At 43.1% G+C, this 14,278-nt stretch overlaps 1 protein-coding gene across 1 annotated transcript in view; it reads right to left on the bottom strand.

Annotated features, from left to right (window-relative positions):
* Nucleotides 1–11,477, bottom strand: part of hs3st2 (heparan sulfate (glucosamine) 3-O-sulfotransferase 2) — a 34,137-nt gene extending 22,660 nt beyond the window's left edge. The window contains exon 1 of the mRNA XM_056408063.1: nucleotides 10,966–11,477. Within this exon, the coding sequence (XP_056264038.1) occupies nucleotides 10,966–11,477 (512 nt within the window). The remainder of the gene's footprint in view (nucleotides 1–10,965) is intronic.
* Between the last annotated feature and the right edge of the window lie 2,801 nt (nucleotides 11,478–14,278).

Below are 14,278 nucleotides of genomic sequence, written 5' to 3'. Positions count from 1 at the left end.
AGCTGCCTGTCGCATGTAGCTGCATGTAGCTTCATGTAGCTGCATGTAGCTGCCTGTCGCTGTGCTGCATGTAGCTGCCTAGCTCATGTAGCTGCCTGTCGCTATGTGCTGCCTGTACTGCTCATGTGCGTGTGGCTGCCTGTAGCTTCATGTAGCTGCATGTAGCTGCCTCTAGATGCATGTAGCTGCCTGTCGCTTCATGTAGCTGCCTGTCGCTTCATGTAGCTGCATGTAGCTGCCTGTCGCTTCATGTAGCTGCATGTAGCTGCCTCTAGGGTGCATGTGGCTGCCTGTCGCTCATGCTATGTGGCTGCCTCTGATGCATGTAGCTGCCTGTAGCTTCATGTAGCTGCATTTAGCTATGCTGCTCATGTGGCTGCTGTGTAGCTGCCTGTGCTTCAGAGTGCATGTAGCTGCCTGTGCTTCATGTAGCTGCATGTAGCTGCCTCTGGATGCATGTAGGGTGCCTGTCGCTTCATGTGGCTGCCTGTAGCTCATGTGGCTGCATGTAGGGTGCCTGTGGAGCTGCATGTAGCTGCCTGTGCTTCATGTAGCTGCATGTGGCTGCCTGTGCTTCATGTGGCTTCGTGGCATGTAGCTGCTGTCGCTCTGTAGCTGCATGTGGCTCTGTGCTTCATGTAGCTGCTGTAGCTTCATGTAGCTGCATGTAGCTGCCTCATGTAGCTGCATGTAGGGTGCCTGTCGCTTCATGTAGGGTGCCTGTGCTTCATGTGCTGCATGTAGCTGCCTCTGATGCATGTAGCTGCCTGTAGCTTCGTAGCTGCTGCTCATGTAGGCTGCCATGTGCTGCATGTAGCTGCCTCATGCATGTGCTGCTGCAGCTTCATGTAGCTGCCTGTCGCTTCATGTAGCTGCATGTAGCTGCCTGTCGCTTCATGTAGCTGCATGTAGCTGCCTCTAGATGCATGTAGCTGCCTGTCGCTTCATGTAGCTGCCTGTCGCTTCATGTAGCTGCATGTAGCTGCCTGTCGCTTCATGTAGCTGCATGTAGCTGCCTCTAGATGCATGTAGCTGCCTGTCGCTTCATGTAGCTGCATGTAGCTGCCTCTAGATGCATGTAGCTGCCTGTAGCTTCATGTAGCTGCATTTAGCTTCATGTAGCTGCATGTTAGGCTGCCTGTCGCTTGCATGTAGCTGCCATAGTGCTCATGTAGCCTACCTGCATGTAGCTGCCTGTAGCTTCATGTAGCTGCTTGTAGCTGCCTGTAGCTTCCTGTATTACCAGTACCTGCCTGTAGCTTCATGTAGCTGCATGTAGCTGCTTGTAGCTTGCATGTGGACTGCCGTAGCTACTCATGTACTGCTTGCTCATGTAGCTGCATGTAGTGCTGTAGCTGCCTGTATACCGTACTCATGTAGCACCAGAGCTGCCTGTAGCACTGCATGTAGCTGCCTGTAGCTTCATGTAGCTGTTACATAGGGCACATGTGCTTCCTGTTAGTTCATGTACATCCATAGTTGTAGTCTTCAAAATGTAACCTCATTGCTGCTTGAGCTACGTAATGAGTAAGCTACCTGAATATAAGCATGCCTGAACCCATGATGTGCATGTGCATGTGTAATTATGAACCAGTCACTGACATGTACTGCAACCGACAGTGTGAGCTGCATGAGCTGCCTGTCGATTACCAGTAGGCACCTGCATGTTTGCTTGTTGTATGTGCTCCAACAGTTTCAGACCTTCTGTCAAGGAACACGACAAAGTCTCTGCATTGGTGTCTCACAGAATGCTAATGCCAGTTGTTACTGAATGTTAATTCATGCTCTGAGCTGATGTCAATTGCAGCGTTAATAATGCAGAGGAATGCCTCACAATCCCCAGCTGTGTGTATGGCAGTTTTGTGTTAAAGGAGAACCATCTAACTGTCTGTCCTCGTCAACCTTTCTGATGAAACTGTTCCAGAGCTCCCTGCCTCTCCGAGCCAATTAATGTGGACCTGCAGAATATTTGTTGCTGCAGCTATCGCCTCTCATACAATTTCAACCCGTCTCAGAGAATCTACTGGAAGTGCTTCTGACTCCTGTGAAATCAATAGAGCCGAGATGCCCTTTATGTCTCGATGTTGTATAGCGACATGTTTTTTTGTTTGATCTTTCTGATTCTGCGGAGGATGGAAAAAAAAGTGCAGAGAGAAGTGCTCGGAAACTGGTGGCGTTGAAAGGTATGTTTTTCTCCTGGATGGCCGTGTTCTCTTGAGGAGCCACAGTAATGAACACTGCACCATTTTTCTTTAGAGACTAAATGATCCATCACACGCTTAATGTAACGGGACGGACTGGGATTGACCGGAGTTAATAAGTAGGTGTCATATGTTGTATGTTTTTCTCTGTTCAACAGATATGAGCTCATAAGAAATAACTTTTAATACAAACAAAGTAGTTTGAATGGCAAGAAAAGAGTATGTTGAGGGTTTATTTTCTAGACAGATTAGTCCTGAACATGAGTCATTAATTAGTTTATCCTCATTATCTTGGGAGGACACTTGCAATTTTGAAAAGGAAGTGGGACATTTCATTCCTCATATAATCGGCCTGGAAGGCTATAATGTTCATTACACACCAAAAAAGATAAATCTACGACTAAATTGTTTTGTTTATTTCAATAAAAGCAGCTATCGATTTAGTTTTTAATTTAATTTGGTCAAAAAGTGTTCAACAAAAATTGAAATAAAAGTTAATAAAAGGGAAAAAAACATATCTCATGCAAAGGAGAACAATATCGGCACTGGACGGCGCCCATGCAGCCATCGATATGACCAACTCAATATATCCAAAATGTGATAACAATTGCATTTATGTTATATATATAATCTAGAGATGAAAAGCCTGTTGCCTTCTTTAGCTGTGCACAAACTTGTAAAACCAACCAGCAACACAAAAAAAAAACTTGGAGGCCAACTTCCTGCAGTGCCTCGTTTATAATGGTAAAGATAAAATACCTATCACAACGTTGGGAATGGTGCACAAGCACATTAGCACAACTTGAATTAATGATTAGAAATAAACCGGTTGTCTTTGAATATTCATAGACAAACTATAATAATTGTTTAGAAAAACGTCTCTATATACAGGACTGTCTCAGAAAATTAGAATATTGTGATGAAGTTCTTTATTTTCTGTAATGCAATTAAAAAAACAAAAATGTCATGCATTCTGGATTCATTACAAATCAACTGAAATATTGCAAGCCTTTTATTCTGATTTATTGCTGATTATGGCTTACAGCTTAAGAAAACTCAAATATCCTCTCTCTAAATATTAGAATATCATGAAAAAGTTAATGTTAATCGTTTTATTTGAAGAGGGACAATGCACATTAATGAACACTTTAGACAGGTTATGTTTTCAGTGTAAATATGCCAGATTATAGCTTTGAGCTAATTTCCATCCGTAGTCCCTGACGTACAATATATAATAACATGACATTTGTAAAAATATTAAATACATGATATGCAAAAAGAGCAAGAGCAGCATACATGAGTAATTTGCATCGACGTCGGAGCTTTTCGAAGTTCTTTCGGAGTTCGCGCCATAGCGTCATACAATGTGAGTCAAGGATATGTATAAATGAAGGGAGGACACTATACACCAGGGGTCCCCAAACTTTTTCCTGTGAGGGCCACATAACTTTTCCTTCTCTGATGGGGGCCGGGGTCAGTTTGGAACAGAAAAAGTGTGACGATCGCAGGGTGCCTAAATGTAAACATTTATTGTTTTCCAGAAAGCCACACATAACCAAATATTAATAACCCTTACCGGGATCTTACCTAACCTTTTCGACATTATTCTGTTCTATTTGACAGAGGCTAAATAAATCATAATGCGTCTCTGGTATTGTTCAGGGGGCCGGGCCAAATGTGGAGGCGGGCCATAGTTTGGGGACCACTGCTATACACACACACACCTTTAGAGGCTTTACTCTTCAGTTAGATGGTGGGAAAGTAGAGAAGGAGACGTAGGAGGCGGAGCTCAGATGGTATTTGATGGTCAGGAGGGAGTGACGCACCGGGTTCGCCGAGGGGGAGAGTTAACAAGCTGACACTCTAAGGAGGAGCTAAAATGAGCTGAGAATTGCTGACTGCTGTATATCTCCAGATTGCAATGTCTCCAAGATGACAGTTAGTTGAGAGTATCATTTGTTTCAGGGACTACTCGAGCACAAATTGAAATATATTTTCACTTTCAAGACACAAATCAGACAGCTGCCATTTGTTGTTTGACCCAAGCATTTGTTGTTTTGAACCAGGCGCTTCACCGCAGCCCACTGCTCCTTAATAACTAAGGATGGGTTAAATGCAGAGAACTAATTTCCCCTTGGGGATTAATAAAAGTGTATATTCAAACACAGTAATGACAAAAAATACAGTAGGCTACCGTATTTCCTAGAACGTGAACAAACGTGAAAAAAGGGTACAATATACTGCATCCATTGAGTATATTGACAAGATTGTTCCAGTTCAGAAGGTGTTACGTTTTTTTGTGAGTCACAGGAAGATGTATTTGTCGAGTTTTGGCGGATGAAAGGTGCAAAAGGCACAGGGCGTTGATACCAACGTGACCCGCCAGATGGTCTGTCACACAGAACCATCTGAGAAGTTGTTATTGGAGCCAGCAGGTGATTAGATGAACCATCTGTCAATCACACCCTTGCCAGTTCCAGTCGGGGCAATAGTGGAAACATATTTTCCCATTTGGGAAAAGCCTTTAAAGTTCTGATGCGTCACTGATGCTACTGCAGCGTCTACACTAACCTCTCTGGAGCCGCCATTGTTGTTTTGAACCAACAGTCGCTCTCTGTAGCTAACCTAAACCATTCGTGTAGCTGCCAGTAGCTCCCAGTAGCTGACAGTAACTCCCAGTAGCTGACAATAGCTGCCTGTAGCTGCATGTATCGCCAGTAGCTGCCAGTACCTGCATGTAGCTGCCAGTAGCTGCCTCTAGATGCATGTAGCTGCCTGTAGCTTCATGTAGCTACCTGTAGCTTCATGTAGCTACATGTAGCTACCTGTAGCTTCATGTAGCTACCTGTAGCTGCTTGTAGCTGCCTGTACCTGCATGTAGCGCCAGTAGCTGCTTGTAGCCTACCTGCATGTAGCTTCATGTAGCTGCCTGTAGCTGATTGTAGCTTCCTGTATTACCAGTAGGCTACCTGCATGTAGCTGCCAGTAGCTGCCTCTAGATGCATGTAGCTGCCTGTAGCTTCATGTAGCTACCTGTAGCTTCATGTAGCTACCTGTAGCTTCATGTAGCTACCTGTAGCTGCCTGTACCTGCATGTAGCGCCAGTAGCTGCTTGTAGCCTACCTGCATGTAGCTGCCTGTAGCTGTTACATCGTCGCTGTTACATAGGGCCTACATTTTGTTTGTTTGTTATGTAACATCCAATAGTTGTCAAGACCCTTTGTTCCAAAACACAAAGGTGAACCTCATTGGTGTTTCAGGAGAAGTAATGACGTAAGTTATTGAATATAATTCATCCTCTGAACACCATGAATGTCAATTGCATGGCAATTATGAAACAGTCATCTGGAACAAAATGGTGGACTGACAGACCGACAGATTGGTGGCTGATGAGCAAGGAGTGAACGTGTCGATCAAAATACCACACGGCACAGCCAGGTCGGCACTGTTGGTGTCCAACATGTATTCACGATCACTATTCTATTAAAGGAACACGAGCACAATGTCTCTGCAGTTCAGCCGGCTCTCACAGGGGAAACATCTCAAAGAGTTGTTTTTTAATTAATGTTAACTACTACATGACTCTGAGCTGCACTGCAATGAAGACGGCCCGTTAATAATGCAGAGGAATGCCTCACAATCCCCAGCTGTGTGTATGGCAGTTTTGTGTTAAAGGAGAACCATCTAACTTTCTGTCCTCGTCAACCTTTCTGGTGAAACTGTTCCAGAGCTCCCTGCCTCTCCGAGCCAATTAATGTGGACCTGCAGAATATTTGTTGCTGCAGCTATCGCCTCTCATACAATTTCAACCCGTTTCAGAGAATCTACTGGAAGTGCTTCTGACTCCTGTGAAATCAATAGAGCCGAGATGCCCTTTATGTCTCGATGTTGTATAGCGACATGTTTTTTTGTTTGATCTTTCTGATTCTGCGGAGGATGGACAAAAAGTGCAGAGAGAAGTGCTCGGAAACTGGTGGCGTTGAAAGGTATGTTTTTCTCCTGGATGGCCGTGTTCTCTTGAGGAGCCACAGTAATGAACACTGCACCATTTTTCTTTAGACACTAAATGATCCGTCACGCGCTTAATGTAACGGGACGGACTGGGATTGACCGGAGTTAATAAGTAGGTGTCATATGTTGTATGTTTTTCTCTGTTCAACAGATATGAGCTCATAAGAAATAACTTTTAATACAAACAAAGTAGTTTGAATGGCAAGAAAAGAGTATGTTGAGGGTTTATTTTCTAGACAGATTAGTCCTGAACATGATTCATTTATTAGTTTATCCTCGTTATCTTGGGAGGACACTTGCAATTTTGAAAAGGAAGCGGGACATTTCATTCCTCATATAATCGGCCTGGAAGGCTATAATGTTCATTACACACCAAAAAAGATAAATCTGCCACTAAATTGTTTTGTTTATTTCAATAAAAGCAGCTATCCATTTAGTTTTTATTTAATTTGGTAAAAAAGTGTTCAACAAAAATTGAAATAAAAGTTAATAAAAGGGAAAAAAAGGGAAAAAAACATCACATGCAAAGGAGAACAATATCGGCACGAGACGGCGCCCATGCAGCCATCGATATGACCAACTCAATACATCCAAAATGTGATAACAATTGCATTTATGTTATATATATAATCTAGAGATGAAAAGCCTGTTGCCTTTTTTAGCTGTGCACAAACTTGTAAAACCAACCAGCAACACAAATGTTGTGATTATATATTTAAATTGGAAATTAAAAAAACTGGAGGCCAACTTCCTGCAGTGCCTCGTTTATAATGGTAAAGATAAAATACCTATCACAACGTTGGGAATGGTGCACAAGCACATTAGCACAACTTGAATTAATGATTAGAAATAAACCGGTTGTCTTTGAATATTCATAGAGAAACTTTTATAATTGTTTAGAAAAACGTCTCTATATATATATATTCCTAATGATTTTTCTTCACTTTTTTCTTATTATTCATATTCCCTGCCTAGAATGTTTTCGTCAGACTCAACACGTTGTTCTTTCTGTTACTTTGAACACATGTCTCTTCATGGATCATTTGGAGCCACACTGCATGTCTTATTTATGTATATGTTCCTACAAGGTGTAATTGTGTTAGGTGTTTGCGATTACATTGCTTGCTTGGTTGCTTGAGTCTCCAGATGTCTCCTAATAGTGTCAGTTTAATGCATCCCAAAAGATCTGATTTTAAAAAACCGAAAACGGATTAAATGAAAAATAAATTCATTATAAAAGTAATTTGGCAGACGGAGAGAGAGGCCAACTAATAACTTGTGCGCCAAGCAGAGCAACACATGTGGAATGAGCAAACGCATCGTTACTTGCTTGAGAGAAGAATGTGACAGTTAATCAAAATGGAAAGATACTTTAGGCGACGTGCTGCCAACGAGCCGAACACTGTGACGGATAATCACTGAGAGCCAGTCGAACACAATGAGCACCACTCAGTCACTTGAAGAACAGCGGAATTAAACCAGCCTCTGTGTCCACGGCATTGTTGACGTATCCCGAGTATATGAACTGTCAGCTTCTGACAAGTGTGCAATATTCCAGCTCTGTGATTGTGGCATCACATCAGCGTGGGACCTCGGTTTATCTTTGCTTGGATTGAGAGTGACATCACCAAAATCAAACTTCAGTAAAGCCCAAACCTCTGGGCATAAGCAGTTCCCGGTGCATCATTAAGCTGCATTTAGATGGCAGATTAATGCAAAGGAAGGTCGCTGCAGTGGATACATTTCTATAATGTCTTTCTTAACTCGCTGTTGCTGCAGAAGCTCGTTCGCCAAACAGAACGCCTTCAATTATGTACCACTGACCCCCGTTACGCCGCGTTTACATGCGGCCTTCTTTGTGCACGCACGTGAGAATCAATCAACACTTCCACCCCTGAAAGGAAAAAACATCCTCTGGGCCACGTCAAGCCGCCATGTGTCACGGTGTCCGTCGATTCCTTTGCAGCTCGTTCCGTTAAGTGTGAGCCAGAGCGACGCCTTTCGTTTGTGAGCGTCTCTCGATCTATTTCACTTGAGAAATACGCACAACAACGACTATATCTGGATTAAAACACAGATTTGCACTTCAGTGGCACTTAAATAGTGCTTACTTATGGTACTTTTGTAGTTCGACTATGTTGAGGAAATGTTACTTCCTGTATTCTTGTTGTTCTTAGTTTGTACTCTAGGTTGAAATGCACTTATTGCAAGTCGCTTTGGATAAAAGCGTCTGCTAAATGACATGTCATGTAATGTAATGTAACAACGATCAACCGTCGCTCAAGAAACGCCTCAGGAAGTTGTACCTTCTCTTTCCTGTGTTATACAAAAACATGGCCTCCCAGTGTTAACCAAGTATAATACAGAGGGGATTTTAGATTATTAAATGCTTTTTGGATCTTCAAATCAGGGGAGTCTGGAGTTTTTTTTGGCATCTTTGTGATCGTAGAGCCTCTGGTTCATTATTTTGATGATTTAACCCTCCTGTTACCTTTACATTTACTAACATATTTTACCCTCGGGGTCAATTTGACCCCAGCAATTAAAACCTCCAGAAAATTATTAGAATTAATATTGTTTCCCAAGTTTAAGTGTGAGGTACTTTATGTTTGTTTGTTGACTACCTAAATAGCCCTTTAAATATATAAAAATGTTGATATTTCTTATATGTTTGACACAGTAAAAAACAGCATGGGGTCAAATTGACCCCAAGGAACACCGACATTAAGCATTGAATGGGGTCAAATTGACCCTAAAGGTAACAGGAGGGTTAAAGGACCATGGAGAAGCTTTCCAGATATCTCTACTGTACACATGTGATGGAGGATCTCACATCTGCAGGAGTAAACTGTATTCACACTGACATCACATGCACTGTTTGTTCATTTTGTGAATGTATTTTCACTCTACAGCCCATGAAGCTGAAGTTAAATCAAACTTCATAGTTTGATAGCGCTGCGGTGCTTTCTGTAACACTTTGATTTACTCTAATGAAAAGAGGCCCTGGAATAAAACTGCAGTAATGAGTTTAGTGACAGCCCACTGAAGTCCGTCTCTGTTGGGTTAAACGGTTAATTTATTAAATAAAGAACGCACCGTGACAACATTCCTTCACGGCCTTTCGTCGAATATAAAACTAGAATTACCGCCGCGTGGCTCCGTTCCTCCGCTTGCAGCCACCGTCCAATTTACATCCATGTGTGTCCAAAATGTCATCGCTTCATCATTTTTTATCCTATTATACATTTATGGGAAATTAGCATAGGAATTCTGGAGCTAGCAGCCAAAAACCTGTTTAAAAGTCGAATCGATGTGGGCCAAATACGGAGAACTTCACTCAAAGGTCACCGGTACACATTCACAAGAATGGGACGGGTTGAGGTCAAGGTCACAGTGACCTTTGACTGCGAACAGTTCCTCTTAAATCAAGGTGGATACATGTCAAGACATTCCCTTTCATGGATGTATCCGGATAAACTCCTTTCTTTACATCGACTATGAGCACTTCTTATTCCCATATTATTATTATAGTTGGCCGAGTGGCTCATCCAGGCCTGACTGCCAGCGGAGAGCAATTGTTTAATTAAAGAAGTGACCGAGGGAAGAAACTGGTCAGTCCTTCTTTAAACACGTTTTATTGAGCGTAAAGTCTGGATGTTAGTCTACTGATGCTACCGCTTTAAAACAAATCCCGGAGGGGGGGATTTGACGGCGATCGTTATTCCCTTCCTCCTTGTTGTGTGTGTCAAATGAGAGAAAAGTCCCAAAAGTCCCAGTCTACCTCAACCTTTGGCCACCAAAATCGAATCAGTTTAGCCTCGAGTTCAAGTTTGTACTAATTTTGATTTTTTTTCCTCCATGTTCTTGAAGCACTGCTCTGAGGTCAGTTCCCACCACACTGGTGATGGGTGTGTGAGCGGAGATGTGCAGGCTGCTCCAACAACATGACATAATGCAACGCATCACCATCGAGCCTTTTGGAGGACCTCTGCTGACTTGACGTTTTCAGTCAGTGTAATCTGCTTGGCAATAATATATATATATATATATATATATATATATATATATATATATAACAAAACAAAACAAAAATTGAGAAGAAACTTGAACTTTCTGTTTCAGATTTCAATATAATACTGAAAAGGAAAACACAATAAGTCCTAACTTCAAATGAGATACAACAGGGCCTTCTTGAAAGACAGTGTGTGTGTGTGTGTGTGTGTGTGTGGGGGGGGGGGGGGGGTCGATGCTCTGGGCTCACTGCACCTTGTGAGCCCCTCTGCCATGTAAAGCAAACATGTCGTGCCCCGGTGTGGCTGTTTGAAGTCTGCAGGTAACTTACAGGCTGCCGGTGTTTTCTGCTCTGTTGGCCGCGTGTGAACTGATCCTACATCTGTCTCATGCACCATGGAGACCTGCTGACAGCCAACATCTGGGGGATACACAGGAGGCGACGCAGATATGTTCCCCCGAAATTGAACTACAGGCCACTTGAGACATCTCAATATAATTACATGACAGGGAAGTGCCGTGTAATCTCATACACCTGCATTCACACTTGTCAGAAAACGAGTTGAATGGACATTTGGACATGGACGCGTTCATCATGACGTCATATGTCAGAGTCCCTTGCCCGGCAGAGCAGTGCAAACAGCACATATATATGCAGAAATATATCAATTAACAATTTCTCAGAAAAAAATAATATATATATAGGCCTACATATGAATGTTTATTTAAATGGTGGTCTCACCTGTACCAGTCGAGCCCTCTGTCATAGTTCCTGTCGAAAAAGTGCGGCTCTGTTCCAAGAGCGCGCACATCTGGATGTATCCGGATGAACTCCAGCACCGCCCTGGTGCCTCCTTTCTTCACACCGACTATCAGCGCGTTGGGCAGCTTCTTATTCCCATATTTTTGCGCCACGCTCATGTTTCTCAACTTCACGTCAGCCCAGTGGCTCCCAGACGAGGCAGCGGCTTTACTCTGCTCGCGGACATCACTCGCCCCCCGGCGGGCAGCGGACTCATCCACAGCCGCCCGGACTTCCAGCGACGCGCAATTGTCTAATTTCCCAAGAAGTTTCTTCCCTCCGGCGTTCTTGCCCGGCGAGCATCTCCTCCCCTCGTAACCCCGGGTTGTCATGATTGCGCTGCGGCAAAAAATAATACTGTAGCATAAATAGGTGCAGGACAGTGACACCGTGAATATGAAGGCGAATCTGGCGCTGGGTCCGTTCGTAGAGAAGAGGAACCTATGTGCCATGTCTCCATGGGTTCAAAGCGCTGCATGATGTTCCATCGGAGACTCTCTTCCTCTGTCGGTCCGCGGTGGCAGTCTGGTGAGGATACGGGTCCGAGAGGCACACCGACTGGCACGCGGGCAAAGGGGCGGCTTGTCGGAGGCACCAACTGCGCGTAAATCGCGCTATTCCCGCTCATAGGTTGCTGAACTGTGAGAACAACTTGGAGCTGGAGGCTATAGGCTCTCGAGCGAGAGGGAGAGGGAAAAAAGGTCTCTCAGCCCTTTTAAATAAATGTTTCTTAAGTCGTGTAAAGTTGATCTATCACTGGTGCCACTGTCTTAAAACGAATCCCAGAGGAACTTGACGCCCATCGTTATCCTCCTTCTCCTGGTTGTGTGTGTCCAACACGTCCCGCGTCCCATGCGCGCGCGTTCTGTTCCCCTCCGACGGGATTTAGATGCTCAGCCCGCCTTTCCTTTTCATAAAGAAGTTGTGAAGATGTATGCACTTAGGCTACCACGCTATACATATTTAATAAACTCCCTGACGTCATGCACATCATCATAATTCGACATGAGTTTAATGTTTTTTAAAGGAACATCCTGAATATATATATATAACATCATATAATGCCAGTATGTTATGTTAAAGAATCATTCCCATATTAACGGCATCACTTAAGTTATCAGAGCTGCACATGTGTGTTAACTGAGCCTTATTACATGATTTATAATTTTTTATGTATTGATAGGATGCTTAATTTCAGGGTAATCCATTCAAAGAACCTTTTGAAAGCAAGCTCAGTTGTGTAATCGATGTTCTTAAGTTCTTTGCTCTTCGCTTGGAACAGCATGCTTTATCAAGGCTGAGCATTCTCTACATGAGTATTTTCTTTCAAAACACACCTGGGCATGAGCCGCCCCTGAAAGTCGAGACGATGCGCTTGATCCTCCGTGTTGCACGATGCAAGCTGGATGCAGACCGGAATGCAAAGTTTTCAGGTCTTTCAATGTCATGGTTAAAGCGTGTTCCATTATGGAGGAGTGAATAGCTCACGCGGCGCCTGGATAAAGCTGCAATATATATGCTTTTACATTTTTAAGTCCGAAAATATGAACATGATACATTGTCTGTTTCAGTATTTGACCCTGTATGGATTCTCAACATTCAGACCTTATTTTATGTCATTAGTGGCGTATAAAAACTTTTATAATTTAACCGCAAAATATACAAAGTCGTACCATTTTGAGAGTGTGTCAACAGTCCACAGGCTCAGACGATGTGGCTTGCAGGAATCTGAAAAGACAGCTCACACACCTTCGGCGGAGTTCAAATAAATGTAAGGAAAGGTTTAAAAGAAAATGCGAGGGCAGAGCGGTCCACACTCCTCCCCTACAAAATATATCTTCTAAACATTGCATTACTTTAAAGTCCAACATGGACGATATAATATCTTACCCATAACTGCAATATCAAACATAACTTATTCAACATGTTATTCCCTCAGTGGCATTAGTTTTATTTTGAAAACAAGTTAATGTTCTTCAGTACATTTCAACAGGGTCTACTTTTGCATTATTGGATCATATGAGATTTAATTACTCCCCACTCGTCCTGTAGATCCACTCATTAATCTAAGCGGACACGTGGAGTCCCCCAGGGTACGATTCTTGGGCTACTATTATTCAACCTGTACATGCTCCCTTTAGTTCAAGCCATATACGACAATGACGAATCTTATCACAGCTACGCAGACGACACGCACATTTACTTTGCTCTTTTACCAAGTGACTGTGGTCCCTTAGATTCACAATAGCAATGCTCAGAGCAAAAGAAAAGCTGGATGCAATTGCTTCACTGAAATAAAGACAGAAATCAATGCTCTCCTTGTGCCAATTCTGGCTTTATCTCATAAACTGGGCGGCTGTGCCCCTTTGGAAAGAGCACAATATGCATTTGTTCTTCACAAGATGAGCGCCATAGTCCAGGTCGTCTGTGCTCAGACACATTCTTCACAAGAAAGAGAAGGCTCTGAATTGTTTGCAGCTGGTTCTCGGATTATTGATTATTTGAATGGGGAAGATACATTTCAAGGCAACATCGTCGGACATGTTTTCTGCTGCAAATGGTTAATAATAGTCAGTAAAATAAATAATAAAACCATTGTCTGGCGATGTTAAAGACCTGATAGCTCCATGTGACCAATCTCAACGTCCTAGTACTTCTCTGGAAGCCCAATTTCTGTAAAGATTGGGTTGTGTTCCAAGACATCCTGTAGTCCTCTCAATACATGTAGCGGCTGCTTAACTGGAGCTATTTTTCCCCATATCCATACATAAATAGATATAGTCGGGTCTTTCAACCGTGCCTGCAGTAACTTCTGCTTTGCTACTTTTATGTCTGGCTGGTTATCTGCTAAACATGTGGGCTGCAGGTAAAGTTAAGCATCCGTTCCACGTTTGTGTTTCCACTGCACATAATACTGCAGCAAACACTGCTCAAAGGTGTGTGGGGATATAAGTCTGTGTCTGGATCTGTTTTATTGTCACGGCGGTTCCAGAGAGAGGACCCAAATGTAGACAAACGGTGCAAAGTAACTTTATTCCTCTCAAAAAAAGAGGAGCTCACAAAAAACAAGGCCTACAGAAAGCTTCCAGAAAACACGGGATATCAACCGGGATCAAGACAGAAACAAAGATTTAAGCGGAGATATCAACAGACGAACAGACAGAGGGCCAGGAGATTGGAGGAGGAGACAATCAGGGACAGGGCAGACAGTCACAGGGACAGGATGTGCAGGGAAACCGATGGCACGAGAGAC

Source organism: Pseudoliparis swirei, chromosome 23, assembly GCF_029220125.1.
Source record: "Pseudoliparis swirei isolate HS2019 ecotype Mariana Trench chromosome 23, NWPU_hadal_v1, whole genome shotgun sequence".
NCBI lineage: Eukaryota > Metazoa > Chordata > Actinopteri > Perciformes > Liparidae > Pseudoliparis > Pseudoliparis swirei.
The sequence above is the reverse complement of the archived record's forward strand: the minus strand, read 5'-3'. Positions and strand labels throughout refer to the sequence as shown.